The 17,226-nt window shown below is 36.6% G+C and overlaps 1 protein-coding gene across 3 annotated transcripts in view; it reads left to right on the forward strand.

The window, feature by feature from the left end:
• LOC145998758 (putative sodium-coupled neutral amino acid transporter 11) overlaps positions 1–17,226 on the forward strand; it is a 64,243-nt gene that overhangs the window by 28,410 nt on the left and 18,607 nt on the right. For 2 of the 3 annotated variants that reach the window (XM_083135315.1, XM_083135314.1), the window contains exons 5-6: positions 12,314–12,557; positions 16,641–16,711. The exons of the other annotated variant lie outside the window; for it this stretch is intronic. In XM_083135315.1, the coding sequence (XP_082991441.1) occupies positions 12,314–12,557; positions 16,641–16,711 (315 nt within the window). The remainder of the gene's footprint in view (positions 1–12,313; positions 12,558–16,640; positions 16,712–17,226) is intronic. 3 annotated transcript variants of the gene reach the window in all.

A 17,226-nucleotide genomic window follows, 5' to 3' on the forward strand; every position in this document is an offset into this window, starting at 1 on the left:
TGGTGAATGGGGTTCGGGAAGTGAATGCAGAAATTGCTAAAAACAAGTTAATTGAACATTTAAAATACTGTGGCAACCATAAACCTGTTCATATGCTTATGCCTAACCCAAATGAAAATGCCAAATTCAAAAAATTTGAAGCCTTGTTGGAACACCCAGCATATATAGTCTGTGATTTTGAATCAAACCTCAAACCCCTTGCATTCTGCAGCCCAGATCCTGATGAATCTTCAATTACATCATACCAGCTACATGAACTTCTAGTTTTTATTATGTTGTTGTACAGGATGGTGTGGTTAGTAAAGAATATTTATACATGGGAGCAGATGCCATCAAAAAATTTGCACATAGAATAGAAAATGAGTGCCATGACATAGCATCTAATGTCTTATTAAAATCAAAACCCATGTTGCCTTTAACAAAGGATCAGATTGAAGATTTCAACAATGCAGAAAAATGCCCGGTATGTGATTCTGAATTTTCAGATACAAATATCAAGGCGAAACACCATTCTCATACAGATGGTAAATTCAAAATGGCCCTGTGTAATAGCTGTAATATTAAGATCCAGAGACCAAAATTTGTCCGTATATTTTGCCATGGTGCATCCAATTATGATTTCCATCATCTGATCAGGTACGAGGGGTTTGACAAGCAGAATTTAAATATTTTAGCAGAAAATGATGAGAAATATATTGCTATTAGCAAGATAATTAAAATTAATGGTGTTCCCATTCACTTAAGATTTCTTGATTCCTACAGAATTCTGTCCGCTAGCCTGGCTACACTGGCCAGTCAATTATCTGATGATCAATTCAAAATCACATGTGCTATGTTTCCAAATCAGGACCTGAAATTAATTAGGCGGAAGGGTGTATATCCATATGACTATGTTACAGATTTTTCTAAATTTGATGAGTGTGCTCTGCCACCACAACAAGAGTTCTACAGCAAACTCAGAGCATCTGGAATCACTGATGATGATTATCACCATGCCCAGTTGATGTGGAACAATTTAAAATGCCAGACATTTGGTGATTATCACAAGGCATATTTAAAACTTGATGTCACTCTCTTAGCTGATATACTTCAGGCATTTAGAAAATCTTCCATGGAAAATTATAAGCTGGATCCAATGTATTTTTACAGTGCACCAGGCCTAGCATGGTCTGCAATGTTTTTGAACACTAAAATGCAGTTGGATCTGATCCAAGATCAAGATATGTATCTGTTTATGGAGCAATGTATAAGAGGAGGCATGGTGCAATGTTCTCAGAGATATGCCAGAGCAAATAACAAGTATATTCTCAATTATGATCCAGCACTGCCATCAAATTATATACTGTATGTAGATGCCAACAGCCTGTATGGTTATGCTATGATGGATAAACTGCCATATGCAGGGCTTGAGTGGGTTGAAGATTTCAATATTGAAGATCTTAAGGATTTTGATGACAGTAACTATGGCCTGTTCTTAGAGGTTGATCTGACAATTTCTGATGATTTACACAACACATTTTCTGATCTGCCCCCAATTCCTGAGGTTGAGTGTTCACCTGGCTCTAAACAAAAGAAGCTAATGATGACTCTAGAGCCAAAACAGGATTATGTCATATATTATAAAAACCTCCAGTTCCTAATGGATCATGGTGTTCAAGTGACCAAAGTTGGCAAAGTTTTGAGGTTCAGGCACTCAAGATGGTTGAAGCCATATATTGATACAAACACAGAGCTTCGAACATCTGCAATGAGCCAATTTGATAAGACCTTGTTTAAATTGATGGTCAATTCAGTGTATGGCAAAACCATAGAAAATGTCAGAAAACATAGTGATGTTAAATTAATTACTGACCCCAGCCTGAGCAAAAAATTGATTGCAAAGCCTAATTTCAATTATAGAAGAATTTATGATGAGGATATGGCACTTTTTAATATGAAAAAAACAAAGATTAAGTTTGATAAGCCTATTTATGTAGGGGCTGAGATATTGGAATTGGTTTAAAAATTATGAAGATTGTCTCAAATCCCAGAGTTTAATTAGAACATCAGAATGCAGAATTCAGAGTGTGGATCACTTGTTGACTACAAATGTTGTAAGAAAAGTGGCTCTGGACCCACATGATGATAAGAGATGCATTTTGTCATGTGGCATACATACTCTACCATGGGGTCATTGTAATTTGAAAAGTGGTAATCAATGCCCAATTACAAAGCATGATTTGAAATAAATAAACATGCCTATGAACTTATTTGGGTTCAAAAAACAGGCTATTATGGACCTGCCAACACCAGCACCCTCTTCTGATATACAATCTATGATATCTAAACTAAGTGCTTTGTTAATTATTCATCTGAACAGCATACTTACAGATGATGATGATGAAACAGGTAAAACATTGTACATATTTAACAATAATTTAAATCATTACCAATTACCTGTAGGTGGTCAATTACAATTTATTACAACCCCCGAGGGTAATGTCAAAGTTTCAGTAGGCAAGAATATTTACAGGATAAAGCACTCAAACATGATTTCTGGCACTGTATATACTGTTTCTGCTGGTGATTGTTTATATATTGAGGTCCCAGGATCCTATGACAAGCTTATACTTTTTTTTTATAGAATTAAGAATTAGATATTCTATAATAAATAAACACTAAAACAAAAATGCCTAATGATATATTTGGCCATACAAGGCATGAAGATCACAGTGATGAGATTCTGATGCTTGATGTCAGAGTCAAAAAATTAAGAAGTGATTTACAAGCTTTACAAACCACACTCAATGCCAGTCTTCAACTAGAAATTACAAATTTACAATCACAATGCATGGACCCTCTTCTTAAAATTGACTCAGAACTCAAATTGCTGCTTCAAAAATATACTGATTTGGCTACATTGGATAATTTTCAAAGTTTAGAGGAGGCTGTAGCAGCTCTTCAAGCCAAATTTAAGACCCAGGCCACCAACTCTGAGCAATTGAAACAACAATTAGAAGAACAGATTAATAATGTCCAGACACAGCTCCAAACAATTGTCAAAAGCATAAAGTCACAAGAAGATTTTGATCTAGTAATTTCCACTAAAGGAACAGATTCAATCACTACAGATACCTAATCTGGACCCCTTGAACAATGCCATAGCTGAGGTTAAAGAAAAAATTGAGACACTTGAAACTTTTATGAACAACCTACCATCTTCTGATGCTCTGAGTGCTATAACTCGTAGTGTTGCCAACATCAAGCTGCAACTTGAAACATATGAAGATTTTGGAAAAATTCAGAGTACCATAACCCACCTTGAAGATATCATAGCAGCAGTACAAAGTGATCTGACAAATGTACAAGAAACTCTAGAATCTCGCCTGCCTGGTATTGTAGACACCCTTGTCAGTGTCCAGCAACAAATCACGAAACTTGAAAACCTCAACACTGAATCTGAGCTATCTCATTTTCATCACTTGATCGATGATATCCAAACAAAGCTTGAAATTTTACAACAATCCACACCTACTCAGGCAGACATAGCCCTGCTCCAAGATGCTATGCGAAGTGTGGCTGATGATTCTGAATTAAATGATGTGAAATTGGCACTTGAATCTTTGCAGAATACTGTAGCAAATCTGCCTACATCACATTAACTTAAAAATATTAAGAGAGCCGTGAATCGCATATTGAAATCAGAAGATATCAAGAATATCCAGACAGAGATCAAACAACTTACTCAGACAGTGGCTACTCTACCAACTAATCAACATATTAATGAACTTTATGCTTTGTTTGAGGATATCAGAAGACAAGTCCATGATCTTACTGCTCAAAATTCAAAATTGGCAGTTGTTGAAAATCTACAGCAAATTGTAGCCAACATCAAGCAACAGCTAGGAACCATGAAATCCAACCAAGCAAATGCTCTGTCTGTTTTTGCCACCCAGCTTCAAGAGATTGTCCAACAATACAAGAAACTTGCTGTGGACATAAGAATTAAACCAGGGACGATGAGATTGTTAGGACTATCAATGAGCACCTTGAATCTGTAACAAGTAGATTGCTTACAGCAGAAAAAGAAATAACTGGTATAATCGAGAATCCTAAACATACAGTAATTCTTGAATTGTACAGTATCCCCAACAAAGAATATGATTCACCATTTACACCAGGCGGCAAAATATATATGCTGTCCCCTGCACAATTTTATTACCAATTTTTTTGTTGGGACACACTTAGACCAATCAAGATCAAATATTGGCTACAACCACAGGCACACCACTACCCTACCTTATCAATAACAAATGCTGACAACAAACCAAAAATCACCAGTGTAGAGTTAGAGGATTTTACAGATCCCAATACATTAGAAACATCTTATGCTGAAGATGATGGCGCTCTGGAATTTTATATACAAATAGGAGACAAACTGTATTTAGAAAATCCTGTAGTATCAGCTGCTGAACACCCTATAATTGCAATATTCTTGTTTACATATTATGTCTAGACAAATTATTGTTGATGAATTACACAGACAAGCCAGACATAATTATAAGAGACTGCCAGTGGTTACAAAAGGCATAAATGATTTATGGCAGTGCGACTTCGTGGAAATGGCAAGTGGACAGCTGAAAAACTTAGACAAAATCAACAAGGGCTACAAGTATCTACTCACTGTCATAGATACATTTTCAAAATTTGCCTGGGCTGTGCCACTCAAATCCAAGACTGGAAAATGTGTTACAGAAGCCTTCAGGACAATCATCAATCAGAGTGGAAGATCACCACGCTATTTGCAAAGAGATAATGGCAAAGAATTCTATAATTCTGTGTTCCAACAATTTATTAAAAGCCAGTCAATACAACATTACTCGAGTTACAGTGATCTCAAGGCCTCTATTGTAGAGAGATTCAACAAAACCCTAAAAAATCATATATATAAACAATTTACACTTCAAGGTAATTATAAATGGCTTACAATTCTACCAGAACTTCTACATAAATATAACAACTCGGTCCATTCCACAATCAACATGAAACCCTCTGAGGTAACTTCATCTGATGAGCAAAAATTGATCAGCACTGTTTATTATCCTAGATACCAGCCAACAACAAGAAAAGCCAAATACAAGGTGGGTGATCAAGTAAGAATCAGCAAATATAAGCACTTATTCAAAAGAGGCTTTACCAGAAACTGGAGCACTGAATTATTTACAGTGGTTCAAGTTAAACCTGGGACCCGATACACATATATAATAAAAGATCACCGAGGAGAAATTCTCAAAGGCAGGTTTTATGAAGAAGAACTCAGCAAAACTAAGCAGCCTGACACATATCTCATAGAAAAAATCATCCGCAGAAAAGGCAAAAAGATACTTGTCAAATGGCTAGGACTCCCAGAACACAGCTGGATCGAGGCAGACAAAGTGATACTATGAACACCTGGGATGTTATAAAGAGACTGCCAGAGCCTGAACAGCAGATTAAGAGAAATGACAAGCTGCTGCCTGATAATATTAGATGTCTTATTGTTGGGCCATCGGCTTGTGGTAAAACTACACTAATGATTGATAATTTTTTATTGGCACCCAACTGGTTAGACTGGAAAAACAGGCATTAGTATGTTTTCTCTAAGAGCTTGGAACAATTAAAATATCAGCAGCTGATGAAGCTATATGATGGACTGGATATAGCCACTTTTGAACCAGATGTTAAGCCACTCCATGAATGTCTTGATAACTCTGTTGTTGTGTTTGATGACATTATACTGGATAATCAAAACAAGGTTAGAATTTTTTTTACACAGGGCCGACACAAAAACATAGATTGTTTCTACCTGGCACAGACTTATTCTAAAATTCCGAAGCAGCTGATCCGAGACAACAGCAATTTTATATGTGTGTTTCATCAAGATCATACCAACCTCAAACACATACATGATGAATATGTAGGTGGGGACTTGAGCTACAATGATTTTTCTAAGTTTTGCAGTAGGTGCTGGAACAAGCACAGCTATGGGTTTGTCACAATTGATATGACAAGAAAACCCAATAGTGGCAAATACAGAAATGAAATCAACAATTTTCTAGACATTGAAACATATATAAATAACTATGAAAAGGCCAATCATTGATGATCTTAAATTAAGAGATTATCTTGTAAAAAGATTTAAGGGATGGAAATCAGAGAACCGAGGAATCTATGAACAACACAAGCAAACAGAACAGCCTATTATTGATGCTATTAGTGAATTAGGTAAAAATATCAAAACTGTTACAGAGCAAAATCAAAATTTGATCACAGAGCTTGTACCTGTAGCTGCAAGGAACATATTAGATTATCCAATCACCCCACTTTCTAGTATTCATACACCTAGTCCTGTTGCTCCTCGAAGAATTGAAGCTACTCAGGATCCTATTGAATTGGGTCTTCTTGCTCAAAAATATTTAAGCACACCTAAAGACAACAAAGATGAGGTCTTTGGCTTATATGCTGACACAGAGCGTGATGGTAGCATCATACATAGAATTGGCAATTTTAGAGTAACATTTATGGGAGATGATCTGATTGTATAATCAGAATCTCATCTTGGAGAAAGAGGTGGTTTTGTTAAGTATCCCGGAACACCTGGATTGTGGGAACTGATGACTAGGAAGAGACCTGGCAGCTATACAGATCAAGATTATGAGCATTACAAAGAAATATTAATAAAATCAGATGCTCTATATCAGAACAATGATCCCACACAAAAAAGAGTCAAGTCTAGCAGTGGAGCAAAATACAACAACTTAATCAAGCCCATATGGTCACAGATCAAGACAGGTAGTGGGATCAAACAATACAACACCCTGCCTAAAGAATTTGTGTGGGTTGATGATGTCAGGAAACTTGTAGATAGGTTGCTGGTGATAGCTGGGGAGGAAAATGCTGGCAACCACAATTTTTACAGTGAAAAGGTTGGAATTATGGACATGATAAGCACCAAATTGTCTAATTTTATAGTGAATGACACTAAGGGGATTGGATATCTTATAAAAATTATTAATACTCTACCACCTAAATTTTGGAATATCTCTGAGGGTCGGGGGCTGGTTAATGACATCATAAACAAGCTGCCATTTGAACTATACATTCCAGGCTATCAGTATTGTGGTCCAGGCACAAAACTAGATCATAGATTAAACAGAGGGGACCCTGGTGTTAATCCCCTAGATGCTGCTTGTAGAGACCATGACATAGCATACAACACACATTCTGATCTTGAGAGGCGACATGTTGCAGACAAGAAATTAGAAGAGGCTGCATTTGGTAGATTTGTAAGCAAAGATGCTTCTTTAAGTGAGAGAATAGCAGCATTGGGGACCACCATAGCTATGAACACCAAACAAAAACTGGGGTGGGGGCTGTGAATATGTATATAATAAACCTAGGATGAAGGCCAGGGGTGTTATGTATCAGATACCTTATGCAGGTCTTAAATCTCTTAAAACTATTGATAGTCTTTTAACCAAAAAGCAGCGCAAGAAAAAAAATTCTTGTATTGCCAAGGGCCATGGTATGAAATTATTACTTAGTACCCCCCAATTAAAAAAATTACAGCAATCCAGGAAAAAATCACATGTGGGTGGCTTCATATTTACTATCCCGGCCATCTTAGCAGCTTTGGGGGCTGTTGGGAGCTTGGCTGGGGGATCAGCTGATATAGCAAAAACAGTAATAGATGCCAAGAAGAATAAGACAGAATTAGATGAATTGAAGCGCCATAATCTGGCTATGGAAAAACAAGGCAAAGGTGTTAAGTTTAAAAATAACAAGAGCCGCTTACAAACCAAGATATTGAAGCTTTAATGAAGCCACTGGGCATCAAAAATTTTAGAGGTGTGTACATGTCTGATTCTTTACCAGAACAACCACTCAACAAAGAGTGTGGCATAGTTAATTTGGATAAGTACAAAAATCAGGGTACTCACTGGATCTGTTATCTTAAATATTTAAAAGATGAGGCATTTGTGTTTGATTCATTTGGAGGTGTTCCACCTGAAAATTTAGTAAAATATCTAAAATCAGCTAATCTTTATTACAATAATGCCCGTGTTCAAAATTTCAAAGATGTTAATTGTGGACATCTGTGTTTATCTGTTCTTAGATATATGTCTCAAATAAATAAACCATCAATTGAAGATTTTCAAAAGGCCCTGTGGTATTTAAAACATCATGGGGGTATTCCATCTCACCAGCCAAAATTCAATATTGAAACTTAGATTACATGATGATATAGTGTATCCCAAAACAATAGCTCTCAGAGCATTTTATGGCATGTACTTGATCCCTAATATTACACACCACAACAACACAATTACAGTTGGTGATCAAAAAATTGTTATCACTCCAGGGCAATATAATCTATCTACTCTAAATGCTCAGTTACCTAGAGGTATAGTGTTAACTCAAAATTCTGTCACTCACAGAGTAGAGATTGTGTCTGCTACAGAGACAGTGGATCTGGGTACTATAGGAGAGCTGTTAGGCTTTGAGAACAACACAAAACTTGAACCAGCCATCAAACACACTGCTATTAATATACCTAAATTCTTAGCCATAGAGACTCTAAATATTCACTGTAATGTGGCCGAGGGTATGATCACCAAATCAAATGGCATAGGCACTCACAAACAAACTGGCATCATTGCAACATTTAAACCTAACTCTGAATTTATGGAGCCCATCATCTACACTCTATCACCAACATTATATTTTCCTGTATGCCATAATAGAATAGATTATATTGAGTTGATGGTCACTAATGAAAAAGAAGAATTAGTTGATTTTGCTGGGGCCACAACAACTGCTTTCATAGAAATTAATATTTAAATAAAAATACATACAAAAAAAATGGAAAATATTGAGAGTTATGAGTTACAATCATTCCCCCCAAACAGGAGGACCTTTGCAAATTTAAATCAACCCAACACAGAGATTGAGGTTGATCTTGATGTAGGGGATGGCTTTATACACCCCCACAGAGCAGATCTATACATCAAATTTAATGTTGTAAAGCTCGATGGTACAGATTATCCGGCAAATTCAAATATAAGATTGGTGGATAATTTTGTGCCACATCTGTTCTCTGAAATTGAGATCAGAAAACATGGTGTTGTTATAAACAGAGTAGATTACCCTGGCATTACCTCTACAGCTTTGGCCACACTAAAATTATCCAAAACCGAGGCATCATACTACAAAATAGGTGGATTTGAGGCTGGTGATAAAATTATATCTAAAAGCCACACGGTGCTGTTCCCCATGCGCCTCTTGCCAGGATTCTTCTCAGATTACAAAGATATTATGTGGAAGGGTGGTTTAAGAATCACATTTAGAAGAGCTGGCAATGATAATAATGCTTTGATGAGGTACAGTACATTAAACTCTACCGGGGAAGCTTTGCCTAATACCCTACCTGATGAGGGCAAATGCCTTATTCAGACTATGGAGCTAAGAATGCCAGTTGTTGAATATGAAGCCAGTTATGCTCTTAAATACAAAGCAGATATCCTTAAAAATCCACAGGTGCCTTTACAATTTTATACATATCAATGTGTACAGAAGCCTGCCACTGGTACCTATTATGAGTTTGATGCTACAAATTCATTCTCCAGTATACAATATGACATGCCGAATTTTGTGGTGGTGCTGTTTCAGACTGGAAGACACAATAATCAGGAAAAAAATTCAAGTAAATTTGATAGCTGCAACATCAAGAACATATATCTTAAAAATGGCAGAAATGAGGTGTTTCCTAGAGAAAATTATAATTTAGACATGTCAAAGGATGATTTCCTTAAATTATATGAAGCATTTACAGCATACAAAAGGGTTACAACCGGGAATACAGACATGTATTACACACCAGATGAATTCAAAGCACAGAGACCCATGTTTGTCATCAACACCTCAAAAAGAAAACAAGTTGTGGTTAATGACAGGACAAACATTAAAATTATCTGTGAATTCCATGATACACTTCCTGATGACACCATATGTAGTGTTATTCTCATAGGTGAAAAATCATATATTTATGATGTAAGAAATGAGAGAGTCACAGAGCAATTCTAGAAAGTCTCTGCAAAATGCATTGTACTAGATATACAAGTTGAGCCTGGTGCCCAATTGAACTTAAACCGGAAGTGGACCAGAAGTAAATATGTGTGGGTGTGGGTGGCTTTTTGGTTTAGTTTTAAGTGTAGCAAAAACAATATCAAGAGGGGCATATTTTTGACAGGCTTATGGACAACAATCTGACAGATGTAGCTTTTGTAAGTGTAGGCAAATCAATCTGAGGGGGCTCATCATTTCACGGGAAATTCCCGAGGGCATTTTTCCAAAAATCTTGGGTTAGACAGAGTACCACACTTGAGCAATAAGCTCATATGCACATCTTGAGCTAGTTTTAAGTGTAGCCAAATCTGCCTGAGGGGGGCTCATCATTTCTCGGGTTTATAATAGTACCAAACACACTACTATGATGCTCCAACTTTTAAAGACCGCTTAAAAACAATCTGAAGTTTGCTCCTCATACCAACATTCCATGGCAGTGATCACCTCCTGATCAGGTGCAAAACTGTGTTACTTCAGATGTTTTTTTGAGTTGCTGTAGAAGAATGTAGTCTGACAATGCCAGTTTGGGATAATAGTGGGATCACCAAGACATTGAAAGCCCAAGGCACGTAGTTTCAGCTGTGTTTACAATGCTCGATGAGCAGGCTCATTGTCGTGGAGGAACAGGGCTCCCTTTCTGAGCTTTCTACAGCATTGCTGCGTCAGAATCTCCTTCAGTCGGGTGAGGGTTAATGATGTGTTAAATCTGCATTAACTTTCTAAACCTTGGGTAGGTAATGTATAAGTAACACACTGTTCTTATCCCAAGAAAATGAAGTCATGACCTTCCCTGCAGACTTTTGTGCTTTGAACTTCTCAGGGCAAGGTGAACCAGAGTGCTGCCATTGCATTGACTGTTGCTTTGTCTCTTCATCATGGTGATAGCCAGAATTTGTCCATGGTAACAAATTGTGACAGGAATTGTTGCATGTGTTCAAAATGGAACATGGTTTTCCTGATTGCCTCCATTCTTTCATGCTTTTGGTGCATTGACAGATATTTTGGCACCCATTTCCGTGGGAGTTTGTGCATGTGCAGATCATAGTGTATTATAGCACCAACACATTCCCATGAAATGCCCAGAGTCCCTGCCACATGTTTTGCTGATATGTGGCAGTCTGCGAGAATCGGGTCATCAATTTGAATGATGATTTGTGGAACTGTCACTGTTTTTTGTTCTTCCTGCGCAGGGGGTATCATCTGTTGAGAATTCACCACTTTTAAACTGTGCCACCTACTCGTTCACAGCTATATGTATGAAGGAGCAGAGTCCTGCAGGGTGTTGCCCATTTTCCCATGGATCTCCTTCAAAAACTTGCCCTGGAGGAACAAAAACTTCATCACAGCCCTGGTTTCTGTATTCGTAAATCTCGCTTGCTGGGCAGACATACTCACTTCATACGACTTAAAAAAAAGTACAGGAAAGGCTTCGATGAATGCACTAACTTCTGGTAATTGAACATACAAGGATATAAACTTTCAAGACATATAAGCTTCCTTCGAATCGTTTGGGAACCCAATTGGCCCACAAACTTTTCAGCACCCATGTATTGTGATTATTACATGAGTATAAGAGCAATTAAATAGATCATTATAAGGAAGTAAGAGTATTGGATTGATTCCAGTATTTACCAATAACTATACTTCAAATCTTACAATGTAAATATTATATTATGTTGACTTTACGACAGTCTTACATTATTAATTTCTGCAACTACCTAAACTAAATTATGCAGTGCAGCATGTGGCATTAGGTTGGGTGCTGTGCAACTATCACATTATTAGAAAATTTGTAATTTTAAGAATGTAATTGCACAGTCGTGAGCATACATTGTATCTAGCCACGTGATATTGATTTTCTCTTACCTTGTCTTGTGAGCATATTAATCAGTAGGTGAACTCCTCCATTTTAACACATATTTTGTCTATTAATTGTCAGCGAATATATCAAATATAACAGCTCTTGAGAGTTCAAATTGCATTTTGTGTGCATAATCATTTTTTGACAAAAATATCAGTACAATGGAACGGTATCATTGATTAATCTTGAAAAAATATTTTTCAGTAAATATCAGTATTGGCTGTTTCCCTAAACTGTGATTTAGTTTGTAGAAAACTGTAGATATTTGTCGAAAGCCTGTATTTCAATATGTTTACCATCTTCTTGCAGCCATGGTTAGCTACAACATTATTGTGGGAGATACTGTGACAAAAGTATTTATTCGATTGGTTGGAGACGGCTTCCTTGCTCATAGGGAAGTTGTGGTTGCTATGGCTACTCTGTTCCTTACAATTCCACTTTCTCTCTATCGAAACATTGCTCGCCTGGCTAAAGTTTCCTTCATTTCTCTAGTATTTATCTGTTTCATACTTGTATTTATCTTCGTTCGGATTGGTCCAATGAGAACTGTTGTGTAAGTAACATCTATTTGAGTGTAAATTGGAAACTACTGTGTCTGTTGCATGTTTGTATGCATGGGTGTGTGCTCTTTTCCATAACTTTTGGAGTTTTTTTTGCATGTTTGCAACATTATTTTGGGAAAGTCATTTTGATGTAAAAATTGTACATCTGAAGGTACTCACCCAATTTCTTAATTTGCACATGATAGTGTGACTTTTTTTTTTAATGCATGTGTGAATCCAATGTTTTTGTTGAAAACATAAATGGTTTCCTTCATTACATGCAAACTGCTGACGAAGAGGTAGTAAGTAGAACTGTTAAAAAAGAAGAAAATAATGCATGTCAAGGTGCATTGTGTGACTACATAGAGTAAGTTGTATTCTGCTGCATACACATTTTACTATGCTTATTTATGTTCTTGTCTTTGTCATGTTTCTGTTTTTTTTAATGTGTTGTCTATGTAAATTTGGTTGATCAATGATTGATTTCTAATTTCACGTATGAATTCATTGATTTTTGGAAGAAGATATCTATGATCCTGAATTTGTTGTGTGTTCAATGTATTTAGATTATACTTGTTTTATGGCTGTACAATATACAGTGGAACCTTGATTATACTTAAGTATTTGAACTGTAATACTGTATATTCAGGAAACAATTCTGACATTTTTTTTTTACAAAATCTGAGAACTTAAGTCGTGGTTCCACAGTACACAATCAGTAATATTGTAAGCATTCATATTTATTGGTTTATTGTACAAGTTGTGAAATATGTACAACCATAGTAAGATTTTCTTCCTCTGATGGCTGTTTCAATTATATTTTTGCTAAAAAAAACAATATGCTTTTGCTGTGAATGTAGCAGTGATTGTACCAGATTTTAAGGGGAGATGGGTGTTACATTAAGCTGGGCACATTTTATGCATGGAATTTTTGTATGGGGACGAGAGATCAGATTGCTGAATTAAAATTATATTAGATCTTTGTCTCGAAAAATTCTGAAGTACTACACATGTTAATTTTAATTTAATGTTGTAGAGCAAGAACATTGTATTTCTACAACTATAATTGACTTAATGCCAGGTGGTATGTTTAAGAATGATGTCTTGCTCACAAGGTCTAGTGTCCAGGTAAAAACATTTTTCCTCCCATTTTTGCTCTGGAGCTCTGGATTTCTTCCTTCATATACTGCTGTGAAATAATTTCTGCAAACAAAATTAAGAACACGTAAGTACCTGTTTGTGCATTAGAAATCACATGGCAAAATTTTTATGGTTAAATAGATGTCAGTGTATTTATTTTGTGCAGGTTGGAGGAAGATGCTTCATAAGAAAAAAACTCATTGAAACATACAGGTTAATGTATCTAATTGAGCACACTTGCAACATAGGCTTTGCAGTACACAAGAGCACAGTGCTTTATTAGGTAGATGCTGCCATATGAGGGTTGTTCATGTTAAAAACAGAAAGTGCCTACTGTTCGTATTTTTGCATCAAGTGTGTGGTATCACTGCTTGTAGTCATGGAGTGTTGGTCAGGATGGGGCAGATGATGAACCCAGTACAAATTACTATCCATTTTTGTTGAGACGAAAGATGTCAAACTTGTTGAAATTTTGTGAAGCACAGTTTGGAGAAGAAATTCTGAACGAGCCACGGCTGTATGTGTTTTGTTTAAATAAGGGCACGGAAGCTGTCCATGACAACTCTGGTACAGGAAGCTAAGTTGCTGAATGTTCAGTGTGTAGAGAACGTCATTTTGAGTGAATGTGAAATTGTGGGCAAATAACTGAAAGCAGAGCAAATCCATGAAAAGTGAGAAGATTGTCAATTTTTTTTCTTAACCAGTTTTTTTTAACAACACCTTTAAAAGATATTATATGAATCCAATGGGTTTATTGTTTCACTTTTGATTTTTAGCTTGTTTATTGAACTTGAATTTGTAGAATGACACAGGATTTTTTTAAAAAATTGAATTTAGGAATGTTTTCAAGAGCAAGAACATTGAGGATTTACTTTGTTCTTTATACAGTTATGCACAATATACATTTCAATGCATAAGGTTCATTCATGGACCAATTTTTTTTTATTAAGCTTTCTATCTGCAAAGACAGTTCACAAATTTCATAACACCCATGCCAGCAATATCTCAAACAAGGTTTTTATTTTAGTTCATGTGAGTTTGGCTGCAGGAAGTTATTGCACTACTACTTATTATCAATGTACTACTTTTTTCCTGTTACAATTGTGAAGAAAAGTAAGTCACAGTAACTTTACAGTTTAAAAATGGATGAAACAGCTGTGACAAATAGATTGGCTCAGTATTATACGAGGGTTATTTTTTAAGTAAGGTCCATTTTGCAGTAAAAACGAAGTAAGTTAATGTTTTTCAAAAAATAATTTATTTTCTGAATTTACATACACTTCTCTATTTTCTACGTAATTTCCTTGCTGGTTTAAACATTTACCATAACGAACTATGAGTTTTTGGATACCCTCCTCATAGAACTCTGCCGCCTGTGATGATAGCCAGTTACTCACGGTTGTTTTCACTTCTTCACTGTCTAAACACTTACCGCCCTGGAAGGTCTTCAGATGGCGGAAGAGGTGGTAGTCGCTAGGTGCAAGGTTGGACTGTATGGTGGATGATCGAATACCTCCCAGCCAAAAGATTCGATCAGATCTTCAGTTTGAGCCACAGGATGTGGCTTTGCATTGTCATGAATCAGTACGACACTGGCTGACAGCATTCCATGCCGTTTGTTCTGGATTGCTCGAAGAAGTTTTCTTATGGTCTCATAGTAGGAAGCTGAGTTAATTGATTTTGATTTTCTGAAACATTTTAACGAAGCGTACAGACTGATGCCGTGAATGCAAATGGCATCAGATGTTGCTGAAAGAATGCCGGGAGCCTGCATGTGCACATGCAATTTCAAATGGTATTTACAAACAGACCTTGCGCCTAGTGACTACCACCTCTTCCGCCATCTGAAGACCTTCCTGAGCAGCAAGCGTTTAGACACTGATGAAGAAGTGAAAACGACTGTGAGTAACTGGCTATCCTGACAGGCGGCAGAGTTCTATCAGGAGGGTATCCAAAAACTCGTAGTTCGTTACGATAAATGTTTAAACCGGCAAGGAAATTATGTAGAAAAATACAGAAGTGTATGTAAATTCAGAAAATAAATGTTTTCTTTGAAAAACATTTACTTGCTTCGTTTTTATTGCAAAACGGACCTTACTTAGTAAATAACCCTCGTAAAACTTAACAATCATCTACAGTTTCATAAGGTCTCTGTGATGTCTGTTGTGAGACAAGAACTCAGAGTTTGTGACTGTTCAGAATAGCTTGATGGTTTATTAAAAGAAGGCCAGAGATGTGAGTACATTATTACTTGCATGCCAGAGTTTCTTTTAAGTTCACTTTATGCTCAGAATTGGGAGTGGATCTACAGTTTAAGGCAGGAGGCAATCCACTGTTCAGTTTGCCTCCACCTTGCAACCCTGATGTAGTAGTAATGTCATCATCTTGTAATCGAGTGGTCCCGTGTTTGATATGCAGTGAGGCACATAGTGGTCCGGGCTCCACTTTAAACTGTAGGTTCAGTCCTGATTAGCGTTTCTGTCCAAAAAGTGGACTTAGAAACACGTTCAAACAAGTTTGCCTCATCCAAGAATCAAACCTGAGATTTTCATCAATGTCAAGAGAGACAGCAGGGAATAAAAGTTATAACGGACCCCACAGCTAAGTGAGTTTGAGAGCAGAAGATGAGCATAAAGCATGTGTTTTATTTTAGTTCGGACAGGACAAATTCTTTTATTTTGTTGATATTAACCCATAGTATATCAGTGGAAAAATTCTGTGCGATTTTTTAAAATTTTACTGGTCACAGTTTTGTCTCTTTGGGGATAGAAATGTTTTGATGTGAACGACTCTCATGCAAAGCAGAGTGAATTTGTAAAAGTGCTTGTTCTACACAATACGGCTAGATATTTACTTTCCCCAAAGCCAAGTAGGCTCTTTTGTTGAAATATTAAGTATTTGCAATGTTGACTCTAGAGCTTTTTTATTAGAATGTAGCTTTTTGCTTTCCAAAGGTCGCCTACAAAGGATGCGTGGAACTTCGCCAGCACTGAAATTCTCCCTGCCATGGGAATAATGGCATTTGGTGAGTTATTGTAAATATGAAGTCTAAATAATGTGTATTATTGTTTCATTGGTACTTGGTACAACAAATGTGAATATAAAAAAAATATAGAACAGGATGAAATGTTTGTTGTGAGGTTTTTTCCAAATCAACCTCTGATTGTGTGGTAAAAATTGATGATCATTTTATTGCATACACTATTTACCAACTTAACTGTAGTAATTTCCCACTCAGTTACCACCAAAATTCCAGCACATGTTTTACCATGGCATATAATTTTGTTTCATCTTAATTGTATGGGTTTCATTTACATGAAGATTTAAGAAAGGTAAAAGTGTAGCCCTTTTGGGTTTTGTTACACCAAGGTGCTACGCTTACAAATTGATTTTCTTGAAGGGAGATTTCACACCGAAGCGACATGCGACTTGGGAACAAGTCCATCAACAGCAACGTTTCACACCATAGCAGCATGACAGGCCAGACAAGCCTGTGTTTGGTTGGTGAAATACTCAAGCAATACATGTTGCCTGTCACTT

Source organism: Lepisma saccharinum, chromosome 14, assembly GCF_977018435.1.
Source record: "Lepisma saccharinum chromosome 14, izLepSacc3.1, whole genome shotgun sequence".
NCBI lineage: Eukaryota > Metazoa > Arthropoda > Insecta > Zygentoma > Lepismatidae > Lepisma > Lepisma saccharinum.